This window comes from Coregonus lavaretus, assembly GCF_964263955.1.
Source record: "Coregonus lavaretus genome assembly, chromosome: 20".
NCBI lineage: Eukaryota > Metazoa > Chordata > Actinopteri > Salmoniformes > Salmonidae > Coregonus > Coregonus lavaretus.
In genome coordinates this window covers 20,944,589-20,959,779 of record NC_140007.1, presented here as the reverse complement: position 1 = coordinate 20,959,779, position 15,191 = coordinate 20,944,589, and the positions used below count along the sequence as shown (strand labels likewise).

The following is a 15,191-nucleotide window of genomic DNA, read 5'->3' as shown; positions in this document are numbered from 1 at the left end:
TTCGTTTTTTCTCCCAAATAGGTCGTCATCATCATTCATATCATTATACAGGTCATGTTTCTTGCCCTGGATAAGATATCCTGTGAATATATGTATTGTCTTTTGTGTGCTGTGTTATCTGGGCAACCAGAACCAAATATTGTGTATGCACTGGCAAGCTCTGTGTTTTGCCTTTACCTGCTCTTTGAGCTCTGTTAGCTGTCCTGTGAGTTGGCTGACCACGTTCATAGTGGACGTCAGTCTGTCCTGCAGGTTCCTCATTTCATTCTGCTCCCCGTCTCCATCCGTCACCACCAGGGACATGGCCTGCATGCGGGGGAACCAGTCCAGGTTCTTACTCTGAGGAGACGGAGAGGACATGTAGAGTCAGTGGCAGTGCTTCTCCTAGCAATAGATGACCCCAGAGACAAAGGTATCTAATGCTACTTTCAATAACCAGATGTTGTAAAATGGTTTCAGTGAGAAATAGTCTAGATGTGGGTGTGTTTCCAATGAAACTAGAATCAAACCTGCTTACTGTACCTTTATCATGAGTGCCACATAACTCTCTGGACCTGTGTAGTCAGTTTTGTTCTTCTCGCGAACAAGCACGATGAAATACAGGTAGTTCCAGATGTTGTGCTCCAACTTTATGTGCTCCTCAAAAGACACCGTTTTATTGTCAAACTTGTCTCTCTCCAGACCTGCAGGGAGAGTTTCAGGTTGAATGTTCAGAATGCATAAAATGAGCTAATAACAGTAAAATCTCTATCACTTACCACAGATGAAGCAGGTGGTCTTGAGGACCTCCTCTTTCTTCTGTTTCTCACTACGCAAGTCAGCGAAGGTGTCGATGATGACACCAAAGATCAAGTTGAGTACGATGATGATGACGATAAAGTAGAAGAGGAGATCGTAGATGACGCGGGCTGGGAACAGTGGCTCCTACAGGGTACGCAATGACGTTGTTAATGACATGTTCTCAAATGTTCGGTCATAATACAATGCAATTGTTCAATGTACAGTGAATATGTTGGTTTGTGGAACATTTGTGCTCTTTGACATGATGTGATACTGATTGTGTATGAGATGGATAGTAAGTCTAGTAAGAGTGTGTGTTGTGTCTTGGTTGTTACGTTTTTGGAGGGCTTGCGTAGCACGTCTCCCACCCCACCACCGTTCCTCAGCCCGTGGTTCAGCACAGTGACAATGCACATGAGCAGAGTGTCACAGGCCCGCTCCGAATTGTTCTCCTCTGCAAAAACTTGAATTGTTTATCTACGTACCTCCCACACCAGATTTCAAGTACATTATATTTGACAATTCATCATCTGACACCCATCCAAACTAAATATTTTTCTTCTTTAACCTTTATTTCCTATCCAAACCTGTCATATGATGGGGATGACTGTTAATAATCAAAGCAGCAATATATGATTTAATAAGTAGAGATTAACCATCAGGTTCAGCAGGGAGTCCTGCCTCGGCAGTGCAGCTGACTCCATCTCCACTGCAGGAGTTCAGGAAGTCCTGGGACGCCTTCTCATTGCCATGTCCTCCTGTAGAAGAGAACCCAATCACAACCCTATACCATATAGTACAACCCTATACCATACATCACAACCCTATACCATACATTACAACCCTATACCATACACCAGGGCTCTCCAACCTTGTTCCTGGAGAGCTACTGTCCTGTAGGTTTTTAGCTCCAACCCATTTCAAGCACATCTGATTCTAATAATTCGCTGGTTGATAAGCTGAATCAGGTTAGTTAAACCTGGGGTTGGAGTGAAAACCTACAGGAGGGTAGCTCTCCAAGAACAGGGTTGGAGAGCCCTGCCATACACCGACCATACATGTTTGATTGACCATGTCTTATTGTACCTTCCATACGCTGACTGCTAGTAGAGGCTATCTAGTCTCTGATGGTCCAGTACCTGAGTCTATCTGAGGCAGAGGGTCCACCTCCATGATGAAGTCGTTCTTGAGGCAGAGGAAGCCCACGATGGAGAACAGGTAGACCAGGATGAGGGCCAGCAGGGCAGTGAGCAGGATGGAGCGCCCATTACGGGTCACACTCTTTATCACATTGAACAGGGTCTCCTCTCGATAGATCAGATCAAACAGCTGCACACAGAACAAAGGTACCATGCTTTTAGAGTAGACATACAGTAGGGAAATCCTGCCAGTTATCTACTGTAAGGGTCTGTGTATGTGTAAGTGTATTTAGATGTGTGTGCATGCCAAGGAATTTATTGCCAGGTGATTGGTACTTAATACCAGTAATATTATTAACAACATATATTTGTGAGTCATGAGGGTTACCCACCAGGAAGCTGTAGAAGAGCTCGTGGACACAGAGCCCCAGGGTGCTGGTCAGAACATAGGCCAGGTGGTAAAGGAACTCCACATCCATCACCATCGCACGGTAGCCCATGATAAATGTCCCGTTGTTGCCCACGAAGCTCACCACAAACACTATCTTATTTATCAGCTGTGGAGTGGAACAGATGAACAGTCATTCGATCACCATGTTTTCATAGATGATATTGAGCTTATCATCAAGGTTCATATTTATCAATATGTTTAACAGTACCGGCTCTGGCCTAAAAGGCCAATCCTAACCACTACTTAATTTAAATGTTCACTTAGTCTCCTTCACTCATAAGTGAGGTTTACATTGAGGGTGCCCAGTAGGATGAGAGTGGGGCCGATGCCGAAGCAGTATATGGAGCGCAGTATGAGGGCCACAGTGAAGGGCCTGAGGCCGTAGCGTTTGGAGAACATGCCCATGACAGACAGACCCAGGAAGCCCCAGAACAGCATGGACAGCATCGAGTCATCTATCGCACCTGAAGGACAGCAATCACAACGGGAAGACATTAATATATAAAACATTTACGTGTCTCAGTTTCTCATAATTACTGTCTTCAATAAGTACACAGGATAATGACTCTGCGCACGTACGTACGCACGCACGCACATGCACACACACACACCTTGGCCTGAGTCGTAGGGGTAGAAGAAGGCGATGATGAGGTTGATGAAGACGGCCAGGTTAAAGGAGATGCTGCCCCATGTGCTCATCCTGCGAGAGAACCAAAACAGCACCGGCATACCTGAAACACAAACAACACTCTTCAGCCTTCTTCGATCATCACACAACATGAGATAGAGGAGAGAGAGAGGAGGAAACGTTGAGGCCAGTAGAAAATATCTAGACAGGAGGATCAGCTGAGCCTGGCTTACTGCGGAGCTTCTTCTGCCACTCCATCTCGTTGTGGAGGAAGGAGGCCTGCTGGAAGAAGTGTGTGACCTTGCTGCCCTGTTCGTCCTGCTCTGTGGTGTTGAACACACGGAACTTGGACTCCTCCGTCAGGAACTCACAGATGGGATGAATGGGAAACACGATCTGCTCCATGCTGCGGTCCTCACGTACAATCTGACCGGACGAGAAGGGACAAGTTAGGACAGGGGTCTTTTGGTCCTCTGTAGCTCAGTTGGTAAAGCATGGTGCTTGCAACACCAGGATAGTGGGTTTGATTCCCATGACCACCTGTACATAAAATGTATGCATACATGACTAAGTCGCTTCGGATAAAAGCATCTGCTAAATTATATTATTATTGTTATTATATTATTATTATTATTCAATACATTTTGCAGTGGGCACTTCAGTTGAAATGAACTTCAGACTATTTACAATTAGCAAGATCGACTACTGTAGTATGGGTGAGTTGAGGGAGAAGTGTAGAGACCTCTATCTGTGAAGTGTGCTGATCATAGAACTCCAGTGGGTCCTGCTCCTCACTCTCTACCGGCACGGTAGATTTCAACATTTGTGAGAGCGGCCGGTTGTTCAGGTTCAACTGCAGGAAGTCAACAGGACAAACATTAACAACAACAATACTAAAGAGCATCATCAGTGGATATAAACAACCTGGCTTTCTACCTCCACATGATATACTTAAGCAATAAGGCATGAGAACCCGGGGATTATCGTGTGATAACTCGGTTTGCCTCGGGCCGGGAACTGCCCTTAGGAGAGAGATATCACACGATAATCCCTGGTTTCGAGGGCCTTATTGCTTTTATAAAACGGTTGCCAACAGATTTATAAAAATATGAATGACATATTTTCATTAAAAACATTATTTTAACAAGTACATTCGTTTTTGCATTCTAAAGTTGCTACCCAAGCGGGCTGGTTAGTTACTATGTCATGTTTTGACCCAGTCGTTAATGCTAATAATTGTATTTATTCGACGTTGCTATGCTGAACAAATCATTGGAATGTAGCTAGCTAGCAGAGATTCAATGATAATGAGACACAAGAATTTCAATAAATTATGGTTTAATAAATATCCAATAGGCCTACATAGGCAACAACTATTATGGTTGGCGAGTCCGAGCTAACCAAGCTAGCTGGTGATGTTAATAGTGACGTTTCCGTTGATGGCACACGAGTGGAAGAACTGTCCGTGGTCCTGGCGCTGGTTGGTGACAGCCAGTGTTTGTTTGCCTCTTCTTTGGCTGAGAATGGGACGTCCCAATCACGTCGTTGCCGGCTAAAATGGCACTCCAGCGCTTTCTGTTCTCCATGTTAGGGGCTGCCAATAACTCTTGAGTGAGCTCTCACACCGATGGCCACTCACAGCCATTATTTCCCTTGCCTCCCGCATTGGATAACTTTCGCATTCTGAAGTTGCTAACCAAGCGGGCTGGTCGTTAGTTATTTTCTCATATTTTGACCCAGTTGTTAATTCTAATCATTCTATTCATTTGACGTTGCTATGCGAAAAGAAAATCATTGGCATGTAGTTAGCTAGCAGAGATTCAATGATGACGAGACAAATACTTCAATAAATAATGATTTAACAAATCCTTAAGAGTCTATTGACTCGGTAACATAATAAAATAATCCCCATCTAAATCCGTCAATTTAAATTGCATCTCAGTCCACACTGCATCAGCCTATTTCAGCCTTCCACTACAGCCCTGTTTGTCAGACCAGGAGACATCCCAAAAATCGGTCTTCTCATAAAAATGTCTGCAAGTCCGAACGGTTTGGCCTACTTACTAATATGACCATATTATGACAAACACGATGGTGTTCTCCGTTTTGCTCTATGACCCCCATACGTGTCAAGGGACTCCTCTGAAGGTAACCAGGTACCAGTTTTTAAAAAATGAATGGAAGTATGGAGGTAGTTTTGTGGCAAAAAAATAAAGGGCTTATATGTGTAAAAAAAAAATATATATATTTCCTGAGCTTTATTATGTCTCCTAGATATAGGACAGACACTTCAAAACCTTATTCCTTACGATTTGTTTTTGGACTGTCTGTTTTTCCATTCATGAATGTGTTATTCAATGCGTTTCTATGGGCTATAGTAGTAAAGGCCAAATTCAATATTTTATATATATTTTTTAACTACATATTTTTTTAAACCTACAGGGGTCCTAAAATTCTAAATCAAATCGCTAAATGATCCATGGTGTGACCATCTTAAAACAATTTCATATATTAGCTTAGTAGAACCCCCACCCCAAGGCTTAGACTTTTGGAGGTTAATAAATATCTAATAGGCCTACATAGGCTGGTTAATGTATGAATGGAATTCTCAGTTTTCTGTTTACGGATTCGATGGTGAATTATTTGTTTCACTATCATTCTTGGGCTAGCTAGCCTACTGGCACAGGAGAGATTGCTTTTGTAAAATGATATATTGTTACACAGGTCGTAGAGCCAGACATGTAGGTTTATACAACCCCCAACTGTTGCAAACCAAACAGTAGCATGGAAAAAAATAATGTGTAGATGCTTTTTTCCAGAGGGAGATATGGTTGATGAATTTCCTGCCTGGGCTGCGGAACAGTGGAATTATGACATTAACACGTCATGGTATTTTGCGCAAGTTGTTGTCCCACAATTCCCGCATATCAACCAATCAGCATCGAGGATCCAAACAACCAGTTTTATAATACAGATATGAAAATATCCCCATGTGACGCTAAAATCCGTTGTTAAACAAAGTTTGCAGTGAGTCACTGCTGCCATGAATGCGAGCAGCTGCAGCACAGAAGTACCGAGGTAATGTGAAATGAGGCTGTTCAGTGGACAACTTCCTCTTCTAATGAGAAGACCAGATATGCTGAAGCTTGCCTTGGACAAATACCCTGACTTCAAATAAACACACTTCAGAAAGGCTGCAAATAATTCTGCCCAGAAGGGAAGGGAAGGGAATAGAGAGAGAGAGAGAGAGAGTAGGAGAGAGAGAGAGTAGGAGAAAGAGAGAGAGAGAGAGTAGGAGAGAGAGAGAGTAGGAGAGAGAGAGAGAGTAGGAGAGAGAGAGAGAGAGAGACTCACCATAGAGGATATGCCCTCCTCTCCCTCCTTGGTCCTCTTTGCAGGTTTCAGCAGATTGAGTAAAATCTTATTGTGCCTCGCCAGCTGATGAAAACATGGCCCACAATCATAAGCATAACATGTGAAAGCATTATTCTCTAACATTACCTTATTACGTTATTATAGGAGTGCATAAATATCCTCCATTAATCTGAACGGGAGCTGTACCTGAAGTGCCAGGATGTAGATGTTGTGGCCGACCTCTTGAGGTGAAACCTCTCCACCTTCACATTCACTCTCCTGCTGGTAGGCTTTCTTTATCACCTTCACCTGGGGACAGAGTGTGATACTAATGTTGACTGGTGTATTCTGTAGTGTGCTGCACCTTGATATGTGTATACAATTGCCGTTTTAGAGGCTAGTTAGTATAAAAAATAATGAGGAGAAAAAAAGAGAGAGAAAAATAAAGAGATATTTGCTCTGACCAGTTCCCGAGGTCGGAGGTTGAACAGTATCCTCTCTGCATTCTCGCTGTCATGGCGACTCTCCATCAGAGCCAGCAGCAGCTTGGAGGCGTTGTCCTGGAAACAGGAGACAACACTGTCACCAACCATGTCATTTCAGAGGTACGACACAGACCAGTTTGGACACAGAGGAGTTTGGACACAGACCAGTTAGGACACAGACCAGTTAGGACACAGACCAGTTCGGACACAAAAATCTGTATTTATAAAAGAGAACAGTAAGTGAAGTGAACCTTGAGCTGCAGCACCATCTCCATGCGGTAACGACACAGAGGACTGATGTCATTCAGTATGAGGGCTGTGATGATGTCGATGCCATTCGACTCATGGGTCACTATACAAGTCTACAAAAACAAAGCACACCTAGAAAGTTATTATCATTATGACAAAACAACCCTGTGTTATTTGTCTGAAACCTCATGGAATTTTGAATAAACCTAATTCCTGGCGGTATTATCAAAGTTTCTGTCTAAAGTAATAATTTCCGTAGCACTCTGTGTGTGGCTATCTGACCTGGTTCTCCTGGCAGGGGCCCTGGCAGTACTCTGTGAGCGTCTCCAGGGTCTGGGTGATGAGGCCCACGTTGCTCTCGTTGATGTAGAGACCCAGCAGGCCCAGGCCTCCCGTGGTGCTGCCACACATGATGTCCAGGAACTGCAGTGTCTCACACACCAGGTTGTAGTTGGTCTTGTTGTTCTGGCAGCGAAGGAAGTTCTGGGAGAAGGATGGTCGGACAACAGTATTGTAGGGTCAATAGGGCAAACAGACCATAACAGCTTTATTACCCCTAGCTAGTAGCTACCTCACAGATGAGTTCTGTATAATGACATCTGTCTGTTTAGACCTCAGCAGAGAGCAGTATTAGCAGTATCAGCCATATACGTGGTGCTTGTTCTTCCTCTCACCTGCAGATCCTGGTTGTGGTTCTCACAGAGCAGCTGGAGGAAGCGCAGGATGGGTTTCATAATGATGATTGCAGGGCCCATCTCTGTCTCCACCTCCTTCTGCTCAGGCTCTGAGGCCAGGGCAGTGACAGGGACCTGGCCAATGGAGGGGGCCAAGAGAGGCAGAGTAGTCGCAGGTAGAACCAACCCACCAGAGCCTGTCAGGAACAAATACCAGGGAGGGAACCATGAATAGAGTGAAATGATAGTTCAAACACACCAACAATATCCTTACCATAGACTTATGTAGTTATTGACACATAATCATTGTTTTTCATAAAATACCATCATTATCTTTATAATCACTACAGTCTAAACCTGCATTTGACTATCTAAGATCAGATTAGTGTCCCTCTCACTGGTGTCCAGGTCTTTGTTGTCATTGGCTTTGTTACTCATCTCTCCCACGCTGACTGATACGTTGGCCTTGATGTCCATCTGGGCGTTTTTCATCCGGTCGTGGAGAACCTTGAAGAACTTCTCAGACTTGTTGTCCCCCATCATCAGCTTGTAGAAGGAGTTCTGAAGTAAATCCACGGAAAGGAAGAGGATCAGTGCATTATTATAAGGAAAGAATCACCATGCACCTCCATACAGTAGGCTATATGTGTTACATCTAACCTGGATCTCTGTGTTCCCCCCCTCCAGCAGACATATGGCCAGCTGGATGCTCTCCTGGAAGATCTTGTCGTTCTTGGTGCTCATGACGAGGTCAGTAAAGAGCTTTGTGCCACCCTCCCTGTCCAGGCGACACTGGACTGCAACTACAGCTGCCCAATCTCTCTCCTGTTCAGCACCTACACATTAACACACTGTAAATATATACACATAATCAGTAATGATCATGTTATAAGCCTAATATAAACAAACCTGTTGCTCCATGTTCAACCAGATCTCCCTTGTTGTTCTTCTTGTTGGTGAAGAGGTAGTTCTGTAGCAGCACTTTCCTCAGTGCAATGCCCTGATTGGAGAGGCATTCAGTCACACAGAGACATGGTTAGCATACGCAAACTGGATAGTTTCTTACCCAAATTGTACTTCAATAAGCACCTTCATAAAGTTCCAATGCAGCCTTTTAATCTCAATATCAAATCATTTCTGGGTAACAATTAAGTAAGTACCTTACAGAGACTATTTATTTTTTCCCATTTTAATTAAAAACAAATGGCTTATTAGCAAAGAGCAATTTCTCAAGCAAAATTTTTTATAGGACTGTCTGGGAGTGGTCTGAGTGGGGAGGGGAAAACTGAAAACTAGCTGTTATTGGCAGAGACGTTTTGAACTCTCTTTCTTATTGGTCTATTGATGTCACCAGGCAGGCCAAAACTTAATCTCACCAAAACAAGCAGACATTTCAGACAGTCTTTTCAAACAGCTCTTACACTAAAAGAGCAATTATCATAATTTTCACCATTTCACAGTATTATTCCAACCAGGTGTGGAAATATATATACTGAACAAAAATATAAACGCAACATGTAAAGTGTTGGTGTGATGTTTCATGAGTTGAAATAAAAGATCCCAGAATTTTTCTATATACACAAAAAGCGTATTTCTCTCAAATGTAGTGCACAAATTTGTTTACATCCCTGTTCGTGAACATTTCTCCTTTGCCAAGATAATCTATCCAGCTGACAGGTGTGGCATATCCTGGCTTCCACACATAGCCTACAAGCCATTTGAAAAAGTATAATAAATCCATGTAATATAGCCTACACCTTCACAATAAATCCATTATTTATTTTAGACAGGTCTAAAGAAGCATGATATGAAGAAAATGTAGTCCATTTCAGAAGAAAATAATAGCATACTCTGAGTTGTCCTTATGTTAGGTCCTGATATTGGCTATGCCAAATGGCTGTGGGCTACACTACTTCATGTAGCAGACAAGATTTGCTTAGAATTCCATGGCATAATTTTTATATTATTGTATAGTATGAAGAACACAAGTGAACAAAGCTGAATAAAATATAAATATTTTCTCCAAACGATTTGAGGGAGTGCGCACATGCGGCTATTCTGTGTTGAGCGGTTAACAAAGAAATAGGTACTCCTATATGCTTAATTTAGAGTTATTAATGTAACTTTAGTTGTTCTACAAACGTTGGGCTATATGTTTTGATTTTTAATACATTGTAAGGCTGCATGATGAGACTAATGATGCTCTGCTTTGTTTTTTTGCGCAGGCTGTACACACTCCAATAGTCTCTCATTCACAATATGACAAGTGTAACCGGTGTGAAATGGCTAGCTAGTTGGCGAGGAGAGGGACGGAAGCAACACTGTTACATTGATGCTGTTGACCCGGATCACTGGTTGCTGCGGAAAAGGAGGAGGTCAAAAGGGGGGTGAGTGTAACCGGTGTGAAATGGCTAGCTAGTTAGTGGTGCGCGCTAGTGTTTCAATCGGTGACGTCACTCGCTCTGAGACCTTGAAGTAGTTGTGGAGCGACGGGTAACGGTGCGTCGAGGGTGACTGTTGTCGATGTGTGCAGAGGCTCCCTGGTTTGAGCCCAGGTAGGGGCGAGGAGAGGGACGGAAGCAACACTGTTACACAAGCACTTGATAATGCCTCGAATTTCACGGTGGCATCCCCATTGTGGCCGTAATGCACCCTAACAAAAACAATTACATTTGCGGCCCGGAGTGCTGCGTTGTGCCCTTCTCCCTGAGTGTGCTGCGCAATCCGAAGCGCCTCCGTCACGTGATCAGGTCTTTCTCACAGGCTACAAGTGAAGACAGACACATCGGGTACACAACTGCGCGCGTCCTTATCCAATTCCGAGGTGCATATTGAAGATATTGGAAGAACTGTCCACATTTACTTTTCGTCAGCCAACAAGATGAGTAGGCCTAACGAACAGCAAAAGCAGTAGCCTATGTCAATCTACTATCCCCCATAGTACAAAAGTCGAGCTATTCTATTCTGTGCGAGAAATAAATATTCCAAACATAGTCTGGGACAGTTGTGGGATGCGATAGATCCCAAATTAATACAACCACTAGCATCAAAAAACCTTCAGAACGTTTAGCTTAAAATGTTGATAAACTATTAGGCTATTTCTTCACATTATAAGCGCAGCCATGCGCACATGGTAGTAGGCTATAAGCACAAATGTCCCATTAGCGGAAAACACCATTATCAAAAGTGACCGCAAATGCAAGTAATGCTTTTATTATAAAGGTGCATTTTTATGGTGAAAATGATCTTCCCTAAACTTGAAACTCACGCGCTGCTTATACAGTGGGGGAAAAAAGTATTTAGTCAGCCACCAATTGTGCAAGTTCTCCCACTTAAAAAGATGAGAGAGGCCTGTAATTTTCATCATAGGTTCACGTCAACTATGACAGACAAAATGAGAAAAAGAAATCCAGAAAATCACATTGTAGGATTTTTAAGGAATTTATTTGCAAATTATGGTGGAAAATAAGTATTTGGTCAATAACAAAAGTTTCTCAATACTTTGTTATATACCCTTTGTTGGTAATGACACAGGTCAAACATTTTCTGTAAGTCTTCACAAGGTTTTCACACACTGTTGCTGGTATTTTGGCCCATTCCTCCATGCAGATCTCCTCTAGAGCAGTGATGTTTTGGGGCTGTCGCTGGGCAACACAGACTTTCAACTCCCTCCAAAGATTTTCTATGGGGTTGAGATCTGGAGACTGGCTAGGCATGAAACAGCCCCAAAGCATGATGTTTCCACCCCCATGCTTCACAGTAGGTATGGTGTTCTTTGGATGCAACTCAGCATTCTTTGTCCTCCAAACACGACGAGTTGAGTTTTTACCAAAAAGTTATATTTTGGTTTCATCTGACCATATGACATTCTCCCAATCCTCTTCTGGATCATCCAAATGCACTCTAGCAAACTTCAGACGGGCCTGGACATGTACTGGTGTTACGAACCCCGTGGCTTTAAACGTCTAGGGTGGATGGAGAAGAGACCCGTAACATAATTCATGCAAATTATAAGCGTGACATGGAACAGTGAGAACAAAAACTACACAACAACCATAAACTACCATCAAACATAAAAGGTTTATTGCTGAACACACGGTAAAGGTTTGGGAAAAAGGTCTGAGCAGGACCCAAGAAATGAAACAATAGTGTAAAAAAAACCTAAACTGATCTTGCCTGCCTCAAGAACCGCTAAGCTACTGCTAATCATACAAAAGTACAGTGGGTGGTCCGCTCAGGTCAACTAGTGTTTTTAGACAGATTTCTTCCTACGGGTAATGTACGCCCAAGGGCAACTTGCTTAAACTCCCCTATTCCCAGAAACACACAAAGTTACCAAACAGAGTAATCAGCAAATGAGTGAGTACACAAAACACAGGACACCACAGTATCCATACTCACATACGGAAATAGTCTCTCAAAGTTACCAAACAGAGTAACCAGCAACTTAGTGAGTACACCAAAACACAGGACACCACAGTATCCATACTTAGATACGGAAATAGTCTCTAACAAAATTACCGAACAGAGTAACCAGCAACTTAGTGAGTACACAATACACAGGACACCACAGTATCCATACTCACATACGGAAATAGTCTAACAACAAACACAACTGACCGGCTTTTGAAACAATGGGATGTGTGATTGAAAAACCAGCAACAGGTGGTGCAATGCAGAGGAATGTTCACTGATTGGTCCACCTTAGCAATCAGCAGACACCCCAACGACCACCAATCAGGAACATACAGGACACCTGTGATTAGGGCAGAAGGAGAGGAAAAACACAAAAAGACACAGGATACCTGTATCCGTAACAACTGGCTTAAGCAGGGGGACACGTCTGGCACTGCAGGATTTGAGTCCCTGGTGGCGTAGTGTGTTACTGATGGTAGGCTTTGTTACTTTGGTCCCAGCTCTCTGCAGGTCATTCACTAGGTCCCCCCGTGTGGTTCTTGTGATCATTTTGACCCCACGGGGTGAGATCTTGCGTGGAGCCCCAGATCGAGGGAGATTATCAGTGGTCTTGTATGTCTTCCATTTCCTAATAATTGCTCCCACAGTTGATTTCTTCAAACCAAGCTGCTTACCTATTGCATATTCAGTCTTCCCAGCCTGGTGCAGGTCTACAATTTTGTTTCTGGTGTCCTTTGACAGCTCTTTGGTCTTGGCCATAGTGGAGTTTGGAGTGTGACTGTTTGAGGTTGTGGACAGGTGTCTTTTATACTGATAACAAGTTCAAACAGGTGCCATTAATACAGGTAACGAGTGGAGGACAGAGGAGCCTCTTAAAGAAGAAGTTACAGGTCTGTGAGAGCCAGAAATCTTGCTTGTTTGTAGGTGACCAAATACTTATTTTCCACCATAATTTGCAAATAAATTCATTAAAAATCCTACAATGTGATTTTCTTGATTTTTTTTTCTGAATTTGTCTGTCATAGTTGACGTGTACCTATGATGAAAATTACAGGCCTCTCTCATCTTTTTAAGTGGGAGAACTTGCACAATTGGTGGCTGACTAAATACTTTTTCCCCCCACTGTATATGCCAGTTAGGATCTACACCCCTTGTAAAGCAGATTAATGTGCTTAATTTTAAGAAGTTATTTGGCCATTTTAACACATATAGGCCTATGGGCTAGGCTAGGCTACATGAGGTGTGTGACTATGATTAGAAAAACGTTGCCAAAAAAGGCATTGTTTCTTATGCTGGGCATCATTCACAAGTGATAATACACTGCTCAAAAAAATAAAGGGAACACTTAAACAACACAATGTAACTCCAAGTCAATCACACTTCTGTGAAATCAAACTGTCCACTTAGGAAGCAACACTGATTGACAATAAATTGCACATGCTGTTGTGCAAATGGAATAGACAACAGGTGGAAATTATAGGCAATTAGCAAGACACCCCCAATAAAGGACTGGTTTTGCAGGTGGTGACCACAGACCACTTCTCAGTTCCTATGCTTCTGGCTGATGTTTTGGTCACTTTTGAATGCTGGCGGTGCTTTCACTCTAGTGGTAGCATGAGACGGAGTCTACAACCCACACAAGTGGCTCAGGTAGTGCAGCTCATCCAGGATGGCACATCAATGCGAGCTGTGGCAAGAAGGTTTGGTGTGTCTGTCAGCGTAGTGTCCAGAGCATGGAGGCGCTACCAGGAGACAGGCCAGTACATCAGGAGACGTGGAGGAGGCCGTAGGAGGGCAACAACCCAGCAGCAGGACTGCTACCTCCGCCTTTGTGCAAGGAGGAGCAGGAGGAGCACTGCCAGAGCCCTGCAAAATTACCTCCAGCAGGCCACAAATGTGTATGTGTCTGCTCAAACGGTCAGAAACAGACTCCATGAGGGTGGTATGAGGGCCCGACGTCCACAGGTGGGGGTTGTGCTTACAGCCCAACACCGTGCAGTACGTTTGGCATTTGCCAGAGAACACCAAGATTGGCAAATTTGCCACTGGCGCCCTGTGCTCTTCACAGATGAAAGCAGGTTCACACTGATCACATGTGACAGACGTGACAGAGTCTGGAGACGCCGTGGAGAACGTTCTGCTGCCTGCAACATCCTCCAGCATGACCGGTTTGGCGGTGGGTCAGTCATGGTGTGGGGTGGCATTTCTTTGGGGGGCCACACAGCCCTCCATGTGCTCGCCAGAGGTAGCCTGACTGCCATTAGGTACCGAGATGAGATCCTCAGACCCCTTGTGAGTCCATATGCTGGTGCAGTTGGCCCTGGGTTCCTCCTAATGCAAGACAACGCTAGACCTCATGTGGCTGGAGTGTGTCAGCAGTTCCTGCAAGAGGAAGGCATTGATGCTATGGACTGGCCCGCCCGTTCCCCAGACCTGAATCCAATTGAGCACATCTGGGACATCATGTCTCGCTCCATCCACCAACGCCACGTTGCACCACAGACTGTCCAGGAGTTGGCGGATGCTTTAGTCCAGGTCTGGGAGGAGATCCCTCAGGAGACCATCCGCCACCTCATCAGGAGCATGCCCAGGCGTTGTAGGGAGGTCATACAGGCACGTGGAGGCCACACACACTACTGAGCCTCATTTTGACTTGTTTTAAGGACATTACATCAAAGTTGGATCAGCCTGTAGTGTGGTTTTCCAATTTAATTTTGAGGGTGACTCCAAAACCAGACCTCCGTGGGTTGATACATTTGATTTCCATTGATCATTTTTGTGTGATTTTGTTGTCAGCACATTCAACTATGTAAAGAAAAAAGTATTTAATAAGATTATTTCATTCATTCAGATCTAGGATGTGTTACTTTAGTGTTCCCTTTATTTTTTTGAGCAGTGTATATAATTCACAAGTGATAGGCTAATATTGTCACCCATCAGACTATTCTTGATTTAATCTTGTCTTTACATATACTAAATAATACATGTGACATTTGTTTTGATTTAGAATTGACC

At 43.6% G+C, this 15,191-nt stretch overlaps 1 protein-coding gene across 1 annotated transcript in view; it reads right to left on the bottom strand.

Moving 5' to 3' along the window:
* Positions 1–15,191, bottom strand: part of LOC311147275 (inositol 1,4,5-trisphosphate-gated calcium channel ITPR3-like) — a 59,855-nt gene that overhangs the window by 968 nt on the left and 43,696 nt on the right. The window contains exons 38-57 of the mRNA XM_084183952.1: positions 8,670–8,760; positions 8,421–8,596; positions 8,159–8,321; positions 7,761–7,957; positions 7,369–7,569; positions 7,089–7,199; positions 6,817–6,912; positions 6,560–6,661; positions 6,353–6,436; positions 3,741–3,851; positions 3,232–3,424; positions 2,982–3,101; positions 2,662–2,834; positions 2,312–2,476; positions 1,920–2,109; positions 1,437–1,538; positions 1,116–1,234; positions 759–924; positions 523–683; positions 178–339 (exon numbers count right to left, since the gene is read on the bottom strand). Coding sequence (XP_084040078.1) covers positions 178–339; positions 523–683; positions 759–924; positions 1,116–1,234; positions 1,437–1,538; positions 1,920–2,109; positions 2,312–2,476; positions 2,662–2,834; positions 2,982–3,101; positions 3,232–3,424; positions 3,741–3,851; positions 6,353–6,436; positions 6,560–6,661; positions 6,817–6,912; positions 7,089–7,199; positions 7,369–7,569; positions 7,761–7,957; positions 8,159–8,321; positions 8,421–8,596; positions 8,670–8,760 — 2,883 coding nt within the window. The remainder of the gene's footprint in view (positions 1–177; positions 340–522; positions 684–758; positions 925–1,115; positions 1,235–1,436; positions 1,539–1,919; positions 2,110–2,311; positions 2,477–2,661; positions 2,835–2,981; positions 3,102–3,231; positions 3,425–3,740; positions 3,852–6,352; positions 6,437–6,559; positions 6,662–6,816; positions 6,913–7,088; positions 7,200–7,368; positions 7,570–7,760; positions 7,958–8,158; positions 8,322–8,420; positions 8,597–8,669; positions 8,761–15,191) is intronic.